Genomic DNA, 23733 nt, shown 5'->3' with positions numbered 1-23733 from the left:
ATTAAGGCTCTCGAGGGTCAAATATTACCCAAGCTGTCAGACTTACCCTTCTCAATGAAATAAGCTAGTCAGCATCACGGCCAAAACTTGCTGCACTTTCATGAACGCGAGGAGATAGGAAATACAAGGACACTTAGAAATACTAAAGAGCTATGTACCTTGGAATAAGTACATGCAACCTCAAGATACTGTTCAAATTTACACTTTGCCAGTATCAGTCTCTTTCTCTCTCACACATGCACACACACAAAATCTGAGGGCATAAGACAAGAACTTTTGCTCATATTTTTTTAATGTATCACAATGAGCAGGAAACATACTTGATGAAATATTTTCAAAGGAGTATATTCAATTACCATCTACAATCAACTTAACTATGACAACAAAGTTTTTGTGACAAATTTTTTTTTTCAGTTTGAAAGTTCCATGTGGTTCTGTTTGTTAGTCTCCATGTATTTTGGTACAGTTCGAGATCAGCATTGTTACAGTAACAAAAAAAGCTAACAAGACTACATTATAGAAAAACACCAAGAACATCATTTTTGGTTTCACTTGCTCTATTTTTTTTTGTTTTTTTGTTTTTTGTTTTTTTGTACATTGCAAAGGCTGTTCATATACCTCTTCACCTCAGGGTCACGTTCATTTATGCTTTCTTTCCTACCCAAACTTGCCCCCCTCCCCCCAAGAAAGTAAACAAACGAAAAAAACTAGTCAAAGCTTTGTTTCACAGTGGGCAGTATCTCAGCGCCAACAAACAACCAACTCAATTTATGCTTCTATTTAAAATGTTTTAATTTAATTTATTTAAAAAAAATATATGTCCATGAACATCAAGTGCACTGGCTTGGGTCACTGCCTCTCTCTCCTGCAACTTCCTGCCATGCCTGATAAACTCAGGTTTAAACACATGCCGTCTGTTTTACTTTATTTTCAATCATGTAAAACTTTGGCCACATTCATCTCTTTAAATAGCTTTTAATTAAAAAAAAAACTTCCTAGATTTATTAAACTTTTCCGTGTGTGTGTGTGTGTATGTTTCCTTCTTAAGTTTCTTTTTGGAAGGATGGAGGAAGGATGGTTGAAATAAGTTCCATTCAGTGGGTTCATATGGTGCCATGACTGAATGGTGTCAAGCACCAACCCACTCTTTGGAGTATTTGAAAAAAAATCAAACAAACCTACCAACCAACCAAAATATGAAGTGTCAATAGAGGTGAAGAACTAATTTAAAAAGTGAGTTGAGATATCCTGTGTAGCTACCTACTATGCAACAGGAGTTAAATTCGCCTAGTGAGACCAATCTAAACAGTTGAGCACTGTAGTGAATTCATGCTTTGTAAATGATACCAGTCACAGCCATAGCGGATGTCAACCCACAAACATCTAACTAGCTCATATTTGACGTCTAATTGTCACCATCACTGACTGCTTTGCTACTTCTGAGTTAATGCTGAGAATTTTTTTCTTTTTTGAATGAACATATATGTGGGTGGTAGAGTTGTAGAGGAAAGCATCAAATGTGCAACCCACTCCAGGATAAAACAATCACATAACCCCTCTGAGAAACACTGGTGGGTGGAAGCATGCTTAGCCAATCTACCCAACCACCTTGCTGTTGCCAAATACACCCACAGGTCAAGGCATGGCATAACAAAACACTGACAGTCACTCTGCCTCACAGAGGGAGGATGGCATAGTAGCTCAAAACAAATAAACAAACAAACGAAACACCGTTGTGGAGGGGGTGGCAAAATTACAAGGAAATGAACTTAAAGTTGAGGGGGGAGGGAAAGGGATAGAAATTGCACTATTACCAAGCAATATCATTTTTAAAAACAAAGTTTTCAGAAAAAACCTAGCAGAATTTGACATGTAAAGCTAGTGTTAAATTGTTAATTGGTATCACATAGAGAACCAAAAACAAAAACAAATTTTTTTCTATATGATACAGACACAGAGTAACATACAACAGTTAAATGGCAAAAAATATATATATATTTCATAGAGTTACAAACAAGATAAAATAATGGAAAACAAAAAACTGTACAACTTTAAAATTTAAAAATGTTCATCTCAAACACGGGGAGAAATACAAGAATTCTTGTTAAAAGAAAATAGTTTGTTAAAACAGCAAATGTTTTTGTGTACTTGTTTTTGACACCTTATGCTACAACTGGATACTGGTATGAATAGTTAGATGGTACTCTTTAGTATTTCTACTTAAAAAAATTAAAAAAAAGGAATTTGCACTGTGCATCAGCCTAGTTAGAAATATATACAACAGTTCAGGATCTACTCTTTCATTAAACCAAAAACAAATTCATAAAAATAAAACAGTCCCGGCTAAAAAAGAGAAAAAAGAAAAAAAGAAATCCATTTTCAGATCTTGGAATGCTCCAGTCTTTTGCAAAGTCGTTGAGTGGCTTCAGCACTGGGGAAAGAAGCCCGAAAGATGACCAATGGAACCTGCATTCACAGTCTTCAAAGTTCCCTTTTGAAACATAAGGAAGAGAACGAAGGGGAGAAGGATTTCACACTTTCGGGGCAAGGGGAGATTGTTTCTGTTGATGTTTGGCTATGAAAGTGAAAAGCAAAGCATCTATTTGTCTCCAAAATCTACATTTTAGCAGCACAAAGTTTTCCTTTCAAAGTTCAGACCGTTGTTTTAAATTGAGAAAGGGTGTATGTTGCGTTGTGTTATGTGTTACAGGAATACAGATATTAACATAAATACAAGTGCCTCACATACGGTTCCTTTTTGCTCTCTGTACCTTGCTATCTGCTTCTTTGTTGGCTGCACTCTGGATCACTCGCTGCTCAGACTGCCTAACACAAGGACAAAACTTTGAAGTAAAAAATGTGTCTTTTGGTATATGGAATTGTCATTAACAGTTGCCTCTCTGCTGGCAGAAGAAGCACATAACAACCTGGGAATCTTTTGTTTTACTCTTTCTTTTATTAAACTAAGTCTTGTTTGTTTAAATCAGAAACAAATTCTCAAGTAACAAGAACCCTTTCCCTTTTTTCTGCATCAGCAGTGAAAGGGTGTGTCTTTGGATTTTATTTAAAGCATGAAATTTCTTTTTCTGAGAGGAAAGAAAACAAAACAAAACCCCTAACCAAAAACTTTTTTAGAAAGAAAAGCACACAGCTCAATTACACAAACCAAAACAAATGCTTTAGTTTAGGAAAAGAATATTTGAAGCATCTACCAAACAAGGAGGAAAAGAAAGGATAAAAAGAAAAGCTAAAGGAAGGATAAATAAAAAATAAATGGCACAAGGCTTACAGACATAGGTAACTAGAATTATATGCCTTTAAAAAGTTTCAACTCCCCAACCAAAAATAATCTGTGAGGATCCTAATGACCCCTAGAACCTTTTGAAATTCTTTCTTTAGTTTTATAAAATAATTCTGCAGCTACCCTCTAAGAAATGAAGGCAGCTACCTTAAGTGGGAGATTATAGGGTGGGAGGAGGAAAGAGAAAGTGGAATTAAGGGACAAAGGGGAGAAAAGCTTAGGCGAATCAACGGATTGCAATCTATCTGCTAGGAATGAACAAGACAACATCAAATGAGGAGCTGTCAGCTGGACCATACAAAAAGCTAAATGTACACAAAAGGTTTTTTTTTTTTTTTCCTTTTAAATCTACCATACTGCTTCAGTTCATTTCCAATGCAACAATCTACTCAACACCAAAAATGGTCATATCTATCATAAATACAGAAAGTCAGTTTTTAAAACTTATTTTTTTAAGCTACAAGTCCTCAACACTCTGTGTGTGGGTTTTTTTTTTTTTTTCTGAAAGTGGGAGTGCTTAACTTTTCCCCTTGAAATTGGCTTCAGCAGAAAAGCTATCCTTTAAATCCCCAGAAAGCTAAAGCAGTTCACATTGTTTTTCTCAAATACTTTCTGCCCGTTTTTAAATTAACAAAACAAAAAATCTTTTCTGGAACAAAAAAAAAACCTGAAAAAATAATATATTATAAAACAATGATTCTGAAAACAGAACAAAGTGTGAGCGATTGACCTGAGAATAAAAAGACATTACATTTCTTTTTTTTCTTTTAGCAAGCCATTGGTATCTGAATGCTAAGATAGCAAGAAATTTAAAACTGTAACAAGGTGGACTGCTTTCCCATACAGTGCATGCCGGGCTCCTCCTGTGCTATCAACGTGGGGTGTTTATTGAAAAGGGGCAAATATACAAGGGGTTTAAGCTCCAAAGACATTAGGGAGGCCCTGCGGACTTCTGTTTCCCAGACCAATAGTACCTTCAAAAGGACACAATGTAACAGGGTTAAGGTTTTTTTTTTTTTTTATATTAAAAGAAAAAAGAAAAGACAAGAATGTAAAATCACCGGCATAGATAGGTATATGGGAAAACAACCCACGCTTTTTCTTTTTTTTCCTTTTTTTTTTTTTTTTTTTTGGTTAGAAGCTTTGGAATTGCAGTTAGTCTATTTTTGAAATTGGTTTCTTATTAATCTTTTTATTTAAATTCATTTGTTTGTATTGTTCATCTTCAAAGCTTACAATCTGAAGGTGTCCGTTCCTACACTGGTCAGACCACTGTCCTTGGGGCAGCTGGGGTCTTTGGGACCCTCCACCGGGCTCGCCGGTCCGTCGGACTTTTGGCTGAGATCCGTGTCAGACTCCTCCGAATAGTCGTCTGTTGGCATCGAGGGCTGAACCCCTGAGGTGCTGCATGAACTTGAGGTAACCGTTGAAGATGAGGAGAGAGGAGGAAAAGAAGGGGGCTTCGTGGCCGAAGCCCGGGAGACCACTTGCGGCCAAGACTTCCTGGAGGCGTGGGGGGAAGCGGAGGACGAGGAGGGGGCGGCGGCCGACGGGGGAGGGGGGCTGTCGTTTGAGTGAGCGGCAGACTGCGAGGTAGATGCGGTGCTAGGATCGGGGAAGCAGGCAGAGTGAGGTAATAAACTAGGGTGCTCTTTGGCGTTTCTTGCTGCTCTCGTGATTGTTCTGTGTTTGTGCAAGGCCGACTCGAGATGTTGACTCAGAGCTTCCTCCCCACAGAGCGCGCTCTCGCACGCCAGGCAGTGGTACGAGCCGCCGCCACTCCCGCCGCCGCCGCCGCCACTGCCGCCGCCGCCCGTGGGGACGTGAAGCACCATCTCTTGCAGGTTCACCACAGACTGGCCGAAGAAGCAGAGGGACTTCAGGTGGCTCCTCGCCGCCTCCTCGTCACTGAAGCCCGCCTGGCACTTGCGGCAGACCAACTTGTACTGCACCTTTGGAACAATGAAGGGGTCGTAGAGGGAGTCCGCACTTTTGCTTTCTGCTTCTGGCTCTTCGGGGGGTTTCGGCAGGAGGGGGGACACCTCACGGGGTGCGTTTTTCTGCTCTTCTGGTTTGGGGGATTCTTTGGCAGGGTCTTTGTCTGGGGAAGCAGCCCCCTGGGGGACTGGGGTTTGGCTTGCTTTGGGCTGCTGCTGCACTTTTTGCTGCTGCTGCTGCTGGAGTTGCCGCTGCTGCTGCTGCTGGATCGCCTCCTGCAGACTCTGCTGGTATTGCTGGTACTGCTGCAGTAGGGAGCCCGGGGACAGCCCCATCAGGGCCTGCGACAGCGCAGGGCTGTAGGGGAACAGGCCTTCCATGCCATACATAGGCTGCAGGTACCCGCTCTGCAGGGCGCCAGGGATCTGGGGGGCATAGTAAGGAGAGAAGCCTGGTACAAAGTAAGGAAGGAACTGGCTCGTGAGCAACGCTGTGGGGTCCGAAGTCAAGGCTGCCTGCAGGGCCTGTAGCTGTGCAGGGTCCACTGCATACTCCATGGCGGGCAGCGGGGCTGAGAGAGTGGCTGTGGCCGCTGGGGGGGCCTCGCCTTTCTCCTTCTTGGGGACAGGGAGGGGCTCCCCTTTCCCTTTGTGTGCCTTTTCCTTCACCTTCTCACTGTCTTTGTCCTTGCGTTGCTGCTGTTGCGGGGGGAGCTGTGGCGCGGGCGGGGGCTGAGCTGCGGGCGGCGGCGGCTGCACCTGTGGCTGCTGCTGGGGTTGGGGGAGCTGCTGAGGGGCCAGCGCCATGGTGGCTTGTGCTGGGGTCGGGGAGCTCAGCGATGCTGAGGACGGTTTATTTGGTAATCCAGATGTGGGGAGGCCAGGGGAAGGAACTGTTGTGCTGGGCAGACCCATCAAGTTCGGTTTAGGAGACGTTAAAGCTGAAAGAAATGAAGACAGAAAGAACCACAGGTCAGTCTGGGGTGGTGAGGCTGAAGCTCAAGATGTTTTACTTCTGTCACTGGCATGAAGTCTGAGATCTCAAGGTTTAAAGTTGAAAGACCCTCTCAAAACCACCATTTTCAATAGAGGGGGGTCTCACCAGGGTTGGACAGCCTTGTATTCTAATCAGTGCCCAATCCTGGGTCAGCTGCCCTACTTCCCCTTTCAGTTAAACAACTTCTAACACCTTCCTGCCACACCCACTAATTAATTCATATGTTCTTTGCCCAGTTCCCCCAACTAGCTGTTTCCAGCTGGGACATTTGAACCAAAGGCCTTCATCAAAGCTCCACAGAAATAGTGTGGCTAAGAGGCCCCACCAGAACTTGCAGAGGAGAGAGGTAACAGGAGAAGAGGGCAAAATGCAAGAAACCTGGCCAAGCCCCAAGACCATGTGAAGAAACAAATGTGCCTCTCCAGCCTCCGCTGCTACAACTGAATGGATGTGTTAAGAGGGCAGAGAGGAGGAGGAGCGATGGGAAGAAACAAAAACAATCCATTCAGGGAAAACTGTCCCATTATTTGGCTCAGCTAGTCTGCTTTAACAAATCTGTTGAAAAATGTAACCATCTAGGAAGATGATTCTGAAGTTTGCTGGAGAAATGAGCATTCTCCTCCTACCCATTTGAATGACATACAGAAAGACTGCAGCTGCTTGAGAACGCACCCCCAGCAAGAGGAGAAAAGCAGTATCAGAAATGGAATGGCCCAAAGTGTTGGTACCACTGCTTCCTAAGCCATCGCTGCAACCTACTCATACTTATGGGTAGCAAAGGTCTTTGAGCAAGTCACCAGGCCCACCTGGGGTACAGCCCCATCTGCAGTCACACTCTGCCTATAAGGCCTTCACCCAGTCCAGAGCCTAATATCCTCCCTCACCCATATTTCTCTCCTGGTTTGAGTCTTTTGTTCCAGGGTGATGGAAGATAGCCTTGCTCCTGGTACATCAAGTGGTAGGTGCATTAAGACTAACAAGGTGGTGGTTGTGGTGGAGGACAGCAAAGTGGGACAGAGAGACCAGATTTGCTGGATGATGAGATGCTGAGAAGAAGTCACAGGCAGTAGACCTCAGATCATTCCATTCACTACACTTAAGACAATGGACCGTATTCATCCCTTCTCTTCAGAGGGCACCAAAATGTAAACTAAAAAATCCCACAGCTCCTCACTATTTCATCTGGACTACCTTCTGCCAGAAAGCTGGGGTTGGGGGGGGTTCTATAACATGACACGGTCACTGTGAGGAAAAAAAAGAAAGAGAAGCCCAGACCTGGGTGAAGACCATGTTGGCTTATTACACTGGTGCAGCATGTAAAAAACCCTCAAAATTCAGATGAAGAGAACAAGGTTGCCTCAAGGTGCCAATCCCAGAAAAATATCCATTATTGTTTGGAAAGCCAAGGGGATTTTTGTATAGCAGCATTAATTTACTCTTTCAAAACAGCAGATAGGCACCACTGAGGTGAAGTCATCCAATTTCCTCAAAGCACAGAAGGAACTGAAACCAGAAAGAAGTATCTGACTCAGAAAAAGCCGGTAAAGGTTCATTGGTTAAACTGGCATGCACAAGATGGAGAGTGAATGGATTATGAATTCGACAACTTAGGACATGGCTCTTTCTGTCTACATCTAGGCAACAGGCCTGCTCCAAGTTGTAGGTTGGAGCCAGAGCCAAAAGATCAGTGAGGCAAGGAAAAAACATCTAGAGATTTCTCCATCTCTGTGGTATCAGGCTTTCAGGAGAAAGATCCCGGTCAGAAGGCCTTAAACTGACTTCTGTATCTTGAGTAGAAGAGAAGGAAATGGTAAGGATCATTTACAGAATCCTTGCTATAGTTACCAAGCTCTGTACTAACCATGTTTGATATAGTAGCTCAATATATTCTCAAAATAATTGTGGCCTCAGTTTTCTCATCAGCAAGATTAGAACCAAGCAAGGCATTTCATCGCCCTGATACTTGTCATGCACCTCTGCAGTCAGACTGATGTAGTATGGATTGTGTTTGATACACAGCTGCTATGTGGCCTTAGACCCCCATTGACTCCACGGAACCTCAACTTTCTACAATACATGGTTGTAGGGACTAAATGGAAGGTCATATGAAAAGAGCTTACCATTGGACCTGACATATTAAATACAAGTTCCTTCCCCCATTCCAGATCCAGTGCTCCTGTGAGCTGTGGTACAATCAGGTGGTGGTAACTGGGACACACTGGTAACCCTGGCTGCCTCTAATAATTAAGAGCATACCTTTCTATCTTGAGTCCACTCTTAGTGGTCAGAACCTGAGTAGCACTAAACATATACCTGTTGACTGACTGGCTCATATTGGGTGTTGTGGAAGGAGCACATAGCACTGGGAGCCTGGAGGCCTGGGTGGGAGCTCTGGCTCCTACCCTAGCTTGCTGAATGGTCTTGACCTCTCTGGCCCTCAGTTTTCTCATCTGTAAAACAAGGGGAATAGATCAGACATTCTAATTTTTTTCACATTATTATGAAATGTTGGGCCATCCCAAGCCCTTCTGCCAAGATTCTGGGCTGCAAGGGTAATTCAGTGCCTAGACACTTTCCATAGCTTGATTCTTGGCTTATGTCTAGTTGGCTTTAGCATAATTCTGTGACCTTACTTGCCAACAACGATAAGCAATGACTTACAGATTTTAATGCTTTTACCACTTCAACCCCTGGGAACAGGGACCCATTTTCAGGCAAGGAAGCACTCTGAAGGGCTCTCCTTTGGTAAAGTTACACTGGTCAATGCAGGCCCGGGGGCTGGGGGGCGGGAATCTTGCTGACTTGTGCCTAAGTTTCACAGAATCCTGGAGGTCCAATTTAGGAAAGAAAGCTGGCTACAGAGAAGACAGGTGAGGACAGAGGAGGAACAAGAGAGGGACACAGGAAGAACTATCAAACTCCCTATTAATAATAGTAGAAAAATAAGAGTACCAAGTATATGACTGAATTAGGGGGCTGGGGGGAGCAAAGAAACAGAGATGGGTGAAGGGAAATGAAGGAGTGATGAAGACTCCTAAAAATGAGCATTAATGTTCATTGTCTGTCTGAAGATTCAGAACCATATTGCCCAATACAAGATTCCTGGCCAGTGCATTCAAGTACAGAAGTAGTGTCATTATAATGAAACTAGTATAACCACTATTGTTCTGGCGAGGTAAGAAGCCTGGAATAAGGATCCATTTATGAGAGCTTCTTCCTGATAGCAGTTCTGCCAGAACAGCTCTCTAAAAACAGAAGCAGGGACCACAGGTAAGGACAAGGACTTGATTTAAGTTGTCTTGAACCAGTTTCCATAAAGCACGATCCAGAATTAGCTAGGATATTCAAATGTCTTCTATTTTCAACAACTATCTAGATGGGATTGGCAATTTCACAAAGACTGACTAGAAGGGTCTATGCTAGAAACCTTTTTCTTGAAAATAACCCAGGATTTAGGATGCCAGGACCCTCAAGTTCTTCCCTGTAGCACGCACCCTGGTTGTGTTACTGAACATAGGGCAAAGAGAATAATTTCATAGCAGACTGTTCCAACCAGGAGGTCCCATCTCTGAGACTGGGAAGTCAGAGAACCACAGCACTAGGGAGACTCAGTAAAAGGGAAGCTTCTGCCTATCTGCCCAACATTCAGAGAGTTTGGGTGGTAGCCACAGAACAAAATGCTATTTGGGCAGCTATTTAATGCTGTAAGAATCACCTAGAGCAGAACCCACCTGTGTTGGATGGAGTAAAGCCCGGCAAGGAGGGGCTGTTGAGGCCGGGGAGCAACACAGGAGGAATGCCCTGGAGCGCCGGATATGCTGTAGGAAGGTTAAGAGCCTGAAGAGGGGCATTGTCAAACATCCCTTGCTGCTGAGCTGCCAGTCCGAGGACCTCGTTGGCCTTTTTAATCCGGTCCAACTCTTGTTGAGCCATCAACTGACGTACAGTGGCTGGGTCAAAGTATTCTTTCTCCTTGTCCAACTGGCTTCCAATGGTGTCCTTAACTTTGGAGATATGCTGCTGGGAAAAGATATGGTCACGTACAGACAGCCGAGCGCTGTACTTGATGCCACACAAAGTGCACTCTGTTTTCGGCCCCTCGTAACTTGTTTGGTTTATACCAAAATGCTTGGCCATGCTTAACTTGGACTTCTTTTCTTTTGCCCGGGCATTCTGGAACCAGACCTGAACAACTCTCTTTGGCAGTCCAATATCATTGCCCAGGACCTCACACTCTAGCATGGTGGGCGTCCTGTAGTCATTAAAGCATGACTTGAGGACTTTCAGCTGCAGATTGGTCATTTGAGTGCGAAAACGTTTCTGCCCTGGCCGATCCCCACTGTCTCCAGATTTGCCTGCTGACCCGCTTGCCCCAGGACTCGGGGAGCAGGGGTCTGCAAGGCTCGAGGTTTCACTGTAGTCCACTGTACCTTCATTGTCGTATTCCTTGCTGTAAAAGCTTGGGGCTGGGCTGACCAGACCAGACGACAACCGATCTTCATACTCAGACATCGCCATCATGGCCGCTTTGGTCAACCCTTCATTGGGTGCAGAAGAGGATTTGGTTTCAGTTGCTATTCCCGTCGCACTGTCATTATCTGCATTGCCTTCGTCTCCGGTGGTGGTATCCGTGATTGCTGTGTTGACAGAGGAACAGTCGTCGTTGTCCAGCTTAGTTTGGTCAAAGTTCAGATTAACTGAGGACATGGAGGGGCTTTCAAAATCCTCAATTCCCTCCACCTTGATGGAAGAAGGGCTAAGAAGAGTTCGGGGAGACAAGTCCATGGTTTTACTCACAGGTGAGAGGGGGACACCTTGGCCGTCACTACTGCTTGGGGGTAGGTGGGAAAAGCTGGCTCCATCAAAAATATCTCCTTTCATCTGGAGTCCCCCATCGCAGTCCAAGAGCATTGCAGACAGAGTTAGGTTGTAGCCAGCTCTCTTGGCCTCATGCCAATGACGGGACCGGATATGAGCCTCGAGGGCAGTCTTGGCTTTGAAGAGTGCTCTGCAAAAAGGGCATCTTCTGTGCGCCTGCGCTGGGCCCACAGCCCGGAACTGTCCTTTCCGTTCCCGGGCTCGGGTATTCTGAAACCAGACTTGGACCACACGCTTCTTCAAGCCCACCTCGTGTGCGATGTGATCCAACATCTTTCGAGTTGGATTGGAGTCTAACAGATACTTCTGGTACAGAATTTCTAGCTGTTCTGGTGTAATGGTTGTCCTCAAACGCTTGTCTCGCTGAGGTTCTTCTCCTCCTGTCCCACTGTCATTTTCTCCAGGGCTTGCACTGGCCTTTTCCTCCAGCTTCCTCTTCAGAGTGTTCATTGTGGAGGTTGGAGTTGAAGGAGAAGTGGCCGAGCTGGCTGGAATCTGAGGTATAGCCCCAGAGAGCAGCTGGCTCGCCAGGAGTGGGTTACTAGGGTCAAACAGCATGAAAGGCATATCCAGTGACCTGTCCAAAAACTGGGGGTGGATGAACTGGTTCTGTGCACTCAGGAAATGAAGCTGCTGATGCTCCTGCCAGTGCTCAAATGATGGAAATGCCAACTTACATTGATCACACTGGTAGGGGATTAGCTGAGGAGGTAGGTTTGCCAACTGCTGAGGAGTCGACGTGTGGAGGGGCTTGAGGGGCAGGTGGGAGAGCTGAGAAGGACTGGGGCTCGACTGGGGTAAGGGGCACTGAGGTGGGGGTGCTTGTGGAGGAGGCTGTGGTAACGAAGTGGGGGAAGTGAGCTGTGGGAGCTTCTGCTGGGCTGCGTTTGTCTTCTGCTCGGGCTGGTCTTGTTGCTGCAGCTCCGCCTTTGGTTGCCCTTGCTTTTCTTGTGTTTGGTTTGGCTGTGCACTGGGAGGTTCAGCCTGCTTTGGTTTCTCATCACTTGCCTCTGTTTTTGAACTTAAAGTAGCCAGTTCATCAGACTCCGCCGTGAGCTGTAAGAAAGCGGAGGAAGCTGTGTTGGCTGATGGTGCTGGGGCACTGTAAGCCTGTGAGGGCATTGGGGTGCTGCAGGAGGAGCTGGTGGGTGTCACGATTTCCATGGCATCCATGGAATCCTCATTTTGGCTGTCATCCTGCCCCTCCTCATCCTCATCTTTGTAACACAGCTTCTTCTGATGCTTGATGAGATCAAAGATGCGCTGAAACACCAGGCTACATTTTTTGCACTGGTAGTTCAAGTTGCTTGTTCGAATATACCTATCATTTGTAAGCTCACGCCGCTCTCCATCTTTGCCCTCCCCCTGATTCTCATAATTTTTCCTGGCCTTCTGTCGGGCATTTTGAAACCACACCACTATGACTCGGGTTGGAAGGTTTAGTAAATTAGAGAGTTGCTCAAATTCGTCATCCTTTGGGTAAGCATTGGCATCAAAGAAGTCCTGTAGGACCCTCAGCTGATAGTCAGTAAACCTTGTTCTTGAAGACCTCTTGCTTCCCCAGTACTCCTGCTTCTGAGGTTCTGGCGAAGGGGGCCGCGAGTCTATCTTGAGCTCCTCCAGGCTGGTGATGGGAGGATTGCTAAAGTTGTAAGGGGAATCCTTGTTACGCTGCCGCTCTTTGAAGAGGGTGTTTCTGAACCAGTGCTTGATCACTTTCTGGGGCAACCCAGACTTGTCTGCCATTTCTTTGATCTGCTCTTCACTGGGGGAGTTGTTAATGTCAAAATATTGCCGCAGGACCCGGAGCTGGTCATCCGTGATCCTGGTGCGAGGCCTCTTGTTCTGCTGTTGGAGCAGGCTTGGATTGAGCTGGTGCTGGTACAGCTGGGCCAGGTCCGCAGGCAGAGGCTCCACAGGTCCAAGCTGAGGGGGCAGCTGAGCCGGCAAGGTCTGCAGTGGCATCGTCTGCATCATCAGTGGTGAGAAGATGGGCAGCTCCATGGGCATAGAGAGCTGGGTGAGTGGCACGGATGGCTGGGTGGGTGCCATCGTGGGTGAAGTGATGGGTGGGGCTGACGCAGGGATGGCTGGCGTGGAAGCTGGCTGAGGCGGTGCTGCAGGAAGAGGGGGTGGAGGAGGTGGCGGGGGAGGTGGTGGCGGCGGCTCTGGGGTCTGGGGCCTCAGGGGGTACAGTTTATCGTACTGCTCGCGGTACTGTTTAGCAAATCTCTCTAGCTGTTTAAAGGGAAAGTAGTTTTGATGAACGTGCTCTTGATGACTCTTTAAAATCAAGATGTTAGAAAACAACTTGCCACAGGAGTCACACTCAAGCTTTTCCAGATTCTCTCCCTGCTCAGTCTTCCCATTCTTCTTCTGCACCTTCTGCTTGTTCTCGTTGTACTGAATGACCAGCTCAAAGCCAAAGTTCTCCAGCAGGGCCTTGGTGGCATTCCCTCTGGCATCTGAGGCGATTCGTGGTGGGAGCATGGAAGGCTCAGAACTAGCTGCTGGTGCCAATTCTTTCTTCTCTTTAGCCTTCAAGGCATCTGGCAGCGATTCCTTAGGTCCTGGGTTGCCCTCTCCCACCTCGGCACTATCCCTCTCTCTCTGGCTTTCTTTTTCCTTTTCTTTGATGACCAATTTGTTTTTCTTTTCAGAGTGCTGGCTGGGTTGTAGAAGGGCAGAGTGAGTCTGGGACAGAGAGAGCTGGCTTTGCTGTTGCTGGATCTGCTGGTGGCTCTGTGTTGGGATCTGAACCTGAGCCTTCAGATCGTCTAGAAGGCCCGGGCCCGTCCCCGTCAGTGTCAGCGCCCCGCTGGTCACTGGCAAGCTCACGTCAGGGTTGAGCTGGAAATCTGCGCTGGGGATGTAGAAGGGGAAGAGGAGATGCTGCTGCTGCTGCAGCTGCAGCAGGGTCTCTGTGGTCATGGGGAAGTGAGGAAGCAGGGCGGGGTTGAACAGCTGAGACTGGATCAGGGCAGCCTGCTGCTGCAGCTCCTGCTGCAGGTGAGCTTGAACTTGAGCCTGGGCCTGGGCTAGCGTCTGTGCTTGCTGCTGCTGCTGCTGCTGCTGCCTGGATGCAATCATATCTGCCAGCTTCTTCCGATTGGTCTCCTTGGGCTCTGAAGGGGAAGTGATGTTGGCACCGATGGGATTCCCCAGGGCCGGCATCCCTGCACTTTCAGGGGGCACTTGGCTCAGTAGATTGGAACTCGGAGTGATGCCAGCACTGCTTGGGTTGGTGGTGGTAAAGGTGTTACTACCACTGCTGCTCACAGGACTTGGGGTGGAGGAGCTCAGGGAGACACTGCTGCTGTTCCCCGTCCCATTGCTACTGCCACTTGCAGCCTCCAGCTTGGCTGCTCGGGCCTTGGTTTGATGCAACACAGACCGCATGTGGATCTCCAAAGTGGAACTCTGGCTATAGGCCACGTTACAAGTGTTACACTTGAAAGGTTTGTTGTCTGGGCTGCTGGTGGGTTCTGGCTGACCAGTTGCCGATTCTTGAAGGGCTCTCTTCAACTTATGCAGGTGGGAGACAGAATTGTAGTGCACTAGCAGGATATTCTTTTGAGTGAAAGACTCCTTGCAGACTGTACACTTGTAAGGGCGAGAAGGGTCTAGAAATTTTTCCATGGTGAAGTTGGGGCCTTTTCTGAAAGGTAGAGCTCTCTTTGGCTCTGAGCCTGAGTCTTCTTGTACTGACCCAGAGTCACTGCCCGTTGGGCTCTGTTTGTCTTCTAAGTCACTCTCCTCCTCCTTGTCTTCCTCAACAATTATGGTGTGGTCCTCTGCCAGGGTAGGGTCCCCCATTGCCAGGAGGTCCCCATTGGCCAGAAGGCCACCATAAAGCTGTTGGATGTCAGCCTCACTCAACTCCAAATGGCTTGTCTCAAGGTGTTTTTTCAGAGCCTGAAAAGTTCGGAAACTACGCTGACAAAGACAGCACATTGTGGCAGCTCTGATCACATGGTACTGAGAATGGAGCTGCAGCTTTTCAATGGTCTTGAAAGCCAGGCTGCATTGATTACAGCGATACTTGTACACATGGCGATCTGACACAGGCAGCTGGGGCCTCTTGGCATGAACCTCATTGAAGTGTGTTTGAAGAGTGGCAGAAGTTTTGAAAACCTGATTGCACCCCTTCTTCCAGCATAGGAAGCCTGAATCTTCTCTCACAGAGCCAGGGTCAGCAGAAGACGGTTTCAAATCTCCACTGTGCTCTGTGCTTACAGAGGGCAAGATGTTCTTTCCCAGATCCTCTGAGGTTTCTGTAATTTAAAAAAGAAACAAAAAAAACAAAACAAAAAAAAACCAAGCCCAGTGATAAAGAAGGCTTTGTTTCAAGGATGGCACCCATGGCTATCTACCTAGCAAGTCCTCATGAAGACAGACTCTCTCCACACAGCCCCTGCAAAGAGTACATATTAAAGCAAGTGCACATGAACAGAGGAGACTAAAAGGAAATACAAAAGTTTCATTCATAATAGGACTGTAGCATATCTTGGATCAGTTGCTTGACTCCGAATCTTAAATTTCTCAAGAACTGGTTTGAATGTTACTGATCTTAGACTGGACTTCCCTTTTACGTGAACCTGAACTGTAAAATATGTGAATAAATGATATCCTAAATTGTGGGGAATTTAAGATAACTATTGTCCATTGTAATGTAAAAAATTCTGACAATATAAGAAACTTTGGAATATGTCTTTTAGCTTAATTTGTTATAACATTACTTTTGACTGTCCTCGCTATTAAGAAATGAACATTCAAGTGGCCATTAAAATACATAAAAATTATTTTCTACAGTGATAGCATCACACCCATACATATTCTGACCCTTTTAAAGTCAGCTGTCTACCTTCTAATATGGAAAAATCACAAGGGGGGGAGGTGGGGCAGTAGTGGGGCTGAGGTCTTCCCAACTTAAATCTTAGGTGCTCACAAAAGGTGAACGATGTAGGACAGCCTCCTAAGTGGAGGTCTAATGACCCATCTAGCTAGGAACCACCATAGGGCACCAGCACGTGTCTAAAACATGTCCTTTCTAAAAAATTATGTTATCTTAGTCACCATACAGTACACATCATTAGCTTTTGATGTAGTGTTCCATGATTCATTGTTTGTGTATAACACCCAGTGCTAAGTACACCTCTATTCAAGGTCCTAAGGCAATCCCAGAAGACTCAAAGAAGAACTTTGTACAGAGGAAAGTTAGAGAGAGAGCTAATCCAGTGCTCTGAAATAGTCCCTAATAATTAAGTCCTGAGAGATTGGGGAGTCATGGGTCTACTGACTGAGTCTCTGGTTATTCACTCCCTAAATGTATAGTCTAAGGGGCATGTGTCCACCAGAATCCCACTGGTTCTCACCTTATTTTCTTTCCACTTTAAACCATATGAATGGTATACAAATACATGCCAGAGTATGAAGTAGGTGACCAAAGTGCCACCTCCTCTCTTGATCAGTTACATTCACCTTAGGAGGACTTTGTAAGGATTCCTGGCACTCCTGCTCAGTGAAAATTGTGGCCCAATATTTCATTTTGTTTCCTTTTCTAGGGGTCAAGAATGACACTAACCAGGCTGCTTTCCTGCCTCCTCCAAAGTGGCGTTCCCGTCTCGATCTGGAACAGCTGCTGGGAGGAACATGCTGCTGGGCATCACCATCTCAGGGGTGGTCACCTGCGGAGTAAGAGGCAGAGAAATGAGGAGAGTCAAATGGAGAGGAAAGAGACCCAAAATAGGGAGAAGTGTAAAAATTATTTAATAAGCAAAATTAGCCTTCACCAGTGTAAAGCGGGAAGTGTCACTTTTCATAGCTCACTGAAGATTCATGTTTATTAGACAAAGCTCACATCAGTCAAAAGTGTTTCTACGGTTACATTCTGGACATAATTAGCAGTGCACACTTGAAGAATAATCTTATTATTAATATTTTTCCTTTATGCAGAATTTTGACTTTGATCACTGACAATGTTTTGTCATGGGCTGTGAAACTTCTTGTGCAACCAATTAGGTAGATAAGTTGAAAGGCCCACCTTAAGCTGCTGAAAACATAATAAGGGCCCTAATTAAATCATACCTAGTAAAGTACACTGTAATCTTGAAGCAGGGAGCATTGTAGTACTGTTTTCAAAATGTATTCAGGCAAGAAGAGGAGGGGAATAAGAGTGAAGGAAAGGGTAAGAAGAAAAGAAGAGAACAAAGAGAAGGCTAAGGACACGCAGACACATTGGCAGATTCTCCAGGAAACAACATTTTGTAACCCTTTAGAAGCTAGATCAAGTGCAAACGAGCATTTCTTACGACTCACTTCAGCCAGGATTTCTTCTAGAGTCTTTGCTTGAGGTGCCCAGCATCAGAGGGTGGGTGCCCTACACAGCATTCTACACCAGGGCAGCCCCACCTTGACCATGGCTATTGTTTGCTAATATAGCAATTCCAGAATCAGCCTGGATCAGGTCAGATCCTCAGACATTTTTCTCTAGGCTTCTCTGACGTCTGGCTAGAAGTTTGTCTGAAGAAGTTACCATTTGCCCCACATTAACATGATAAGCAGCCCTCAAATTCAACGTAAGGATAAAAGGTTCTTCGTTTAAAAAGAAGTAATATCCCTTTGCCTGCTATAGGGTGGAAAAGTAGTAGGCGATGATCTTGCAAAATGAATTAGAAATGGTCTCTGTTTGATGACAGCCTGAGAAACGAACTGAACAGAAACTACAGTCACACCACTAACCTTTCTACATGGCTTCCAGCCCTATCTGAAGGAATCATTTTCCCATGAAACTCAGGTATCTCAATGATACCTGTACTTGCTGGTGCAAAGATTGGAACACCTAGTTTACTGTTCAAAATTAAATATTTTAAATAAACTACTATTAATTTTTAATGGTTTGAAGATCCTGGACTTGCTCCTAATAGCTGATGACACGTTCCCTAGAAACCTCGGTGGCAGGCTCCAGTGCTAGGGGAAACCCAGACAACTTTCCCCATAAACACCAAAACGTTAACTCCTCAATACATTTAGAGGTATTAGAATAGTATCAGCAACTGCGACGCTTATAGGGGTAAAAATTAAGCAACAGGCACTATGGAGAAGGGTTCTGAGAAAGCTCGTGTTTATGAAGAGCAGGTGCTTGGCAGGTGAATGTGCGTGACACAGAATTCCTACTCACAGACATCTGCACCCTCACACAAAGCTTGTCGGCAGCTGGTTAAGGCTAGCTGTTGATGAATCGTTAGGAATGGAGCAGAGATTGCCAAACTCATTCCATCTATTTTCTTTTTAATAGAAAGCATTTCTGACCAGTATGGTTGGGGAGTCCAGCGGGAATCCAAGAAGTGAAAGGTCACCGATTAATTTATAGTCCTCAGCCAAGGGGGAGCACGAGGTTGGGGGCAAGAGGGGGAGAAAGGGAAAGGAAAAAAGACTCCCCCCCACCTCCTTTCTCGGTTGTAGCTGCAGGATCAGTCCTTTCCAGGGATCTTTAGGAATTATGAAAAATGAATCATGAAAAATAAAAAAAAAAAGCCCTACAGAGTAAAAAAGAATAAAATTATCTAACACCTCAGCTGCACATCATTATAGAAAACTGTGGGCTTTTTATACGCATTACAGTAAGGCAGACATCCCCTCTAACAGACTCAGTACGACGGATCAGTAATTGTTTTCATACACTTTAATTAGAAAAACTCAGATGGCTATGAATAATAATGGAAAAGAGAGACTTTTGCACTTGAAAGGTTGAAGTCAATCAAGTGTGAATGACGGCAAAAAAGAAAAAAAAAAAAGACACCAATTCATCAGCCCTCTGTTGTCTCGCCGCGACTTTAATCATAATTCCTGATTGGGATTCAAGAAGGCAGTAAGCAGAGGTTCTTTGTCTGCCTTCACCTTCCATCAATTAACTCTTCCCGAAATATAATCATCAACCTCACATGCTCCTCTGCATCTTAATCTGGGCCTCCAAACCTGTAAGTCTTGCCCCATATGTGTTTAAGTAATTACTTTTATCTACCTGCATCTTCTCATCTATAGTGTACCCAAATTCTATCGGCGGGGGGGGGGAAGGTTTGGTATATAAAATTCTGATGGGCAAGAAACTCCCAGGAGGCAAAGAGGAGAATATCCCTAAAGGGAATCTTGAGGATCTAGAAATTCTGGTGGGGTTTATCTGTGCATGTGTCTCAACAGAGAGGTTGAGAATGGAAGCCTCCTTCCCGCACAGGCTACTGGAGGGCCCCACAGCGGCTCTAAGACACTAGAGTTCCCGTGCCCGAGCCCATTCCTCCCTCTCCTACTAGTTTCCAAAGGTTTTCACTCAAACTTTGCATGTTTTGTAAAGAGCCATAAATATATAGCTCATGGAGGAGTTCTGCTCAGTGAGGAAAAGGAGAGTTGGCTAAAGGCAGAGTTCCTTCAACACTTGCCTTGGCATCCCCCTTGTTTTCCAGTCCTATCAGACTCTTCTAGCCACAGCATCTGATGGAGAGCACAAAGTCATGGGAAGGGCAGTCACTCAAGTGTGCTGAGCACAGTTCTATGAAGACCTTCCCTTTCACTACGTGCACTGGAGCATGTAGGTGTATGAGAGGACACGACCTGATTGCAGCCTAACCAGAGCCATCCCGGATGTGCCCAAACCTCAGAAGCCCTCAAATAACTGGATGGCACCACCTTCCCCTACAGAGAAAACGCACGCATGCAGTCTTACCTCCCTCCCACCTCTCTCCCTCTTCCCACTTCTCCATCCCAGGCTCAGAAGCCAAACAAAAAGTTACAGGTTTGGCCAAATGACAGTACACAATTGGTAAAAACAAGTACATTTTCTACATTTCACTATACCACCATATAGACTGCATATTCTCATAATCTGTACACCCATAGACATCCAATATGTTAAATAATGTCCCCAATACTCAGTGTATAGAGGGGACCTGAGAGTGTTAAAACATACTTTTGGGGCACCTGCCTGGTGCAGTCGGTTGGGCAACTAACTTTTGGTTTGGGCTCAGGTCGTGATCTCGGGGTCATGGGATCGAGTCTCGCATTGGGCTTGTGCTCAGCACAGAGTCTGCTTGGGATTCTCTCTCCCTCTCTCACTGCCCCCACCCCCATCTGCGTGCACACACACTGTCTCTCTGAAATAAATAAATCTTTAAAAACAAAAACAGACTTTTAACCTAAAGTATAACAAAGCTTGCTTTAGTAAGAAAATTCAATTGATTAGAGCCATTATTTCCTCAGAATTTGGGTCTTCCAAGATTGGCCTTGGTGATGCAAAGGGAAATTCCATAGTAATCTTCTAGATACCACATATGATCTCCACCCCCACCAGAGTATGCAGAGTTGGTGGGAATGTAGGAAAAAAACAATCATTTGATCTGGGGTGCTGAGGGTCAGGAAACAGTAGCTCTGCTATCTTCCTAACAAGAGGTCTCATGTATAAAAGAAAAATGTGGAGTTCTGTTCTGATGCTAGCAATCTTCAAGTTTAAGCAGTTCTCATAAATAACAATAGAAATAAAAGCATTCCACATTGATACTAAAAGTCTTAAAGCTTAAGCAATTTTAAAACAACTTAGTGTTGAGAAGGAAGGGCCTCAAGTGACTCTGCTCACCCATCCATTTGACCATCATTCACTACATATTGTACAGGGTCCCTGTATTGCATGCTTGCATTGCATCACAGTGAGACACTGTCCTTGTGCCCAAGAAGCTCACAAGCCAGAATATTAACCTTTTAGACATCATAACCTCAGAAAATCTGATGAAGGCTACAGATGCCTAAGGAAATAGTTTCACACGGAGACTACTGCAGATAATTTCAGGAAATCACAGGCTCCCTTGGGGGAAATTCCATGGACTCAAGTTAACTATCTTTAGATAGTCACCCAGAGGTGACCTGGGTTCATAAATACCTAGGTTCCTACCTCTATTGGGTTCACCATTGTTTTGGATTATGATTTGATGCCTTTCAAGCTTCTATCAGGTGAGCTGGACCCTAAAGCCCCAAGGACACTCCTTATAAAACCCAGAAGCTTGGATGTGGGTCTGGTCCCCATTATGATACTTGGGAGGGATCACTGGTATTTATTCTTTCTTGGTATCTAGGTATTCTTTCTAGGGTATCTTTCTGAAAGGCTCACTATTCCAAGTGAAAAAATACATTTGCCAAAACCTAGACTCCCCAGGAAGCCTCAAATCCTTCACTTTTCAGTGAAAATCAATAGAATGAAGAACCTCAAGTGGAAGGAAAAAGAGGCAAAGCCTCAGACACAGGCCTTCCTGATACGGACCTGGCCAGTCTCTACATCCTTGTGAATAAGGAGTTGGTTAGGTTCAAAAAATGAAGTTAAAACCCAACTGCTTCCAGAGCTAAGCATTCTAGCTGGTGGTGTATGTGAAGGCTGCAGTGGAAGTCAGGTTGCTCACTTCTGCACCCAGTCAGCCGCTGCGCCTGCCAGTGAGTCTCTGGACTTCTGCAACCAGAAAACCAGAGCGCCTCTTGGCAGCAGGGCCTCAGAGCCGTTTTCCCTTCCTTTACTACCTTGCAAATGCGCCAGGCTGGGCACTGGACCACGGAGGTTAGAAGGCCTAGTTCCTCTCTCTGTTTCCTTTCTAAAATGTCTTCTTTGTGGTTGTCTATCCCCCCCACTCCTTTTTTTTTAAACCTAAAACTCATGAGGAAAAACTGCAGGGCCACGTTCACATTCATGTGGACCAGAAACCAACATAGTCCTAACCAGAGTTTAAAAACTAAGAATGAGAAAGACAAAAAAGAAAAAAAAAGGAGGTGTGTGGGAGAACAGGAAACACAGGAACAGTTAACACACACTCACACATACATACACACAGGGCAACAGAAAAGAGAGTGGAGAAGGAGAATGGATTGGAGAGAAAAGCTTCATTAGACTCAGAGAGGCAAGCAGTGGCAGTATACCAAGGTCACTTCTAATTTAGACCATCTAATTGGCAAACAGGCTCCAAATGGCTATCATCTCACAGGGCTTGGAATTAATGAAGCCCGATTATTTTCATTACCTTCCTCTGAGATAGAGACAAAGTGAGGGAGCTGGTACCCATGCAGGTGCAAAAGCCCCAGGGCTGGTGGCCACCCGCTGCCCCAGTTGGAGGGGGGGGGGGGCAGCCAGCCAGCCTATCCCAGAAACTCCGAGATGCACATGAGCACAGGGAGACCTAGACAAGGACTGAAAGAAATCACAGGAGACAAACTATGGCTCCTGAGTGGGGGGAGGGTGAGGGAGAGAGACACGGATGGAGAGAGGGAGAGAGAGAAAGCTGCAGGCGGTGCAGGGCCAGAAGCAGAGAAGGGAAATCTGTGCGTGTGCAGCAAATACAGGATAATTAAGAACTACCAAAGGGAGAAAAGATGAAGGGCTAGAGAAAAAGGTGTTCCTGGGCTGCTCAGGAGCCTATCTCCAGTATGAGGTTATATGTTGTTAAGTGACCGAGGAACAAAAACAATTTCCCCATATTAATGCTCCAGGAGCCCAGTGGTGTGTCCTGTCACTTAGAAGGATCAATTAGAATAATTTAAGAGTACTGAAATGCATGGTAGGTGGTCTTCCCCATTCTCACGCAGGGGCCAGAAACATGTCCCCCCTCACCCTCACCTCTCCTTCCCCAAAAAAGTGGGAAAATGAGGGTATAGAAAAGCAACTCCTACATTCCCACTACCAATCTGAAATCTCTTAACTTCTCTGTAAGTAGGTGAGAGTCCTGTGGAGCCGACACCGGGGGCAGCCTGCTTGGTCAGGTCTGGAGGGGCACTTGTCTCATCGCCCTTAGGCTTTACAGATTTCCTTCTTTCATATGACGTGTATAAGGACAGTCTTTGGAGGTCTGTTTCCAATAGGCCAAGCAGAATGAAGTGCTGCGGGTGCAGTTTCCATAGTGGAGGACCAGAGCTGCAATTGTTCCCAGTGGAGAATATTTTTCAAGCCCCTTCATCGGTAAAGAGAAGGGGGCCCATGGAAGACACAGATATGAGATGCAGAGCATAAGCAAGCAGCTGTTACCATAGCAACAGACATATTAGACACTGCAGGTTCCTGAAAGCTGTCTGATAAGGTATTATTAAATGAAGCCTCCTCAAAACACTCTCCATTTACAACTGAACGGAAAAACATTGTGTAGAAAGTAATCTATTTCCATTTATCAGGGAGAAATTTACTTTTAGAAGGACTGAAACCCAATTCAAGCCAAATCCTGCGACCTTGGACCCAGACAGCAGAAAATGTTTATCAGAATTTATAGCTTTCGATACCCTGGACATACCCGATGTCTACCAAGAATTGTCTACTGGGTGGATTTTGCTGGCTTTTCCTATTCTGCAGCCGACCGCAGCTAACAGTCAAACCATTTGGCAAGGAAGGAGATTCACTCCTCTCACTGCCCTTCATCCTAGCCACTCAGGGACAAAGCCGATGTAACTTTCTCCTCTTAGAGGATGAATGACCATACACTGGCCATTCCTTAATGACGTGTTTTTAAAAATGGAGCTCTGATTTGGGGGCATTTCTCATCATGCTGTCTTCCGAGTTTTCTGCTCCAGTTGACCAGGAACAAACAGATATACAGTCAGAAAGCCCA

General features: G+C 45.5%; 1 protein-coding gene across 1 annotated transcript in view; it reads right to left on the bottom strand.

The window, feature by feature from the left end:
• Positions 1-4022: 4022 nt before the first annotated feature.
• The window catches only part of ZFHX3 (zinc finger homeobox 3), a 193994-nt gene continuing 174283 nt past the window's right edge, over positions 4023-23733 (bottom strand). Inside the window, exons 8-10 of the mRNA XM_021703235.2 lie at positions 16698-16800; positions 9967-15387; positions 4023-6179 (exon numbers count right to left, since the gene is read on the bottom strand). Of these exons, the coding sequence (XP_021558910.2) occupies positions 4534-6179; positions 9967-15387; positions 16698-16800 (7170 nt within the window). The 3' untranslated portion in view covers positions 4023-4533. The remainder of the gene's footprint in view (positions 6180-9966; positions 15388-16697; positions 16801-23733) is intronic.

The sequence above is a fragment of the Neomonachus schauinslandi genome, chromosome 16, assembly GCF_002201575.2.
Source record: "Neomonachus schauinslandi chromosome 16, ASM220157v2, whole genome shotgun sequence".
In the NCBI taxonomy this organism is placed as follows: Eukaryota; Metazoa; Chordata; class Mammalia; order Carnivora; family Phocidae; genus Neomonachus; species Neomonachus schauinslandi.
Note: the sequence above shows the minus strand (reverse complement) of the source record. Positions and strands in the feature narration are given on the sequence as shown.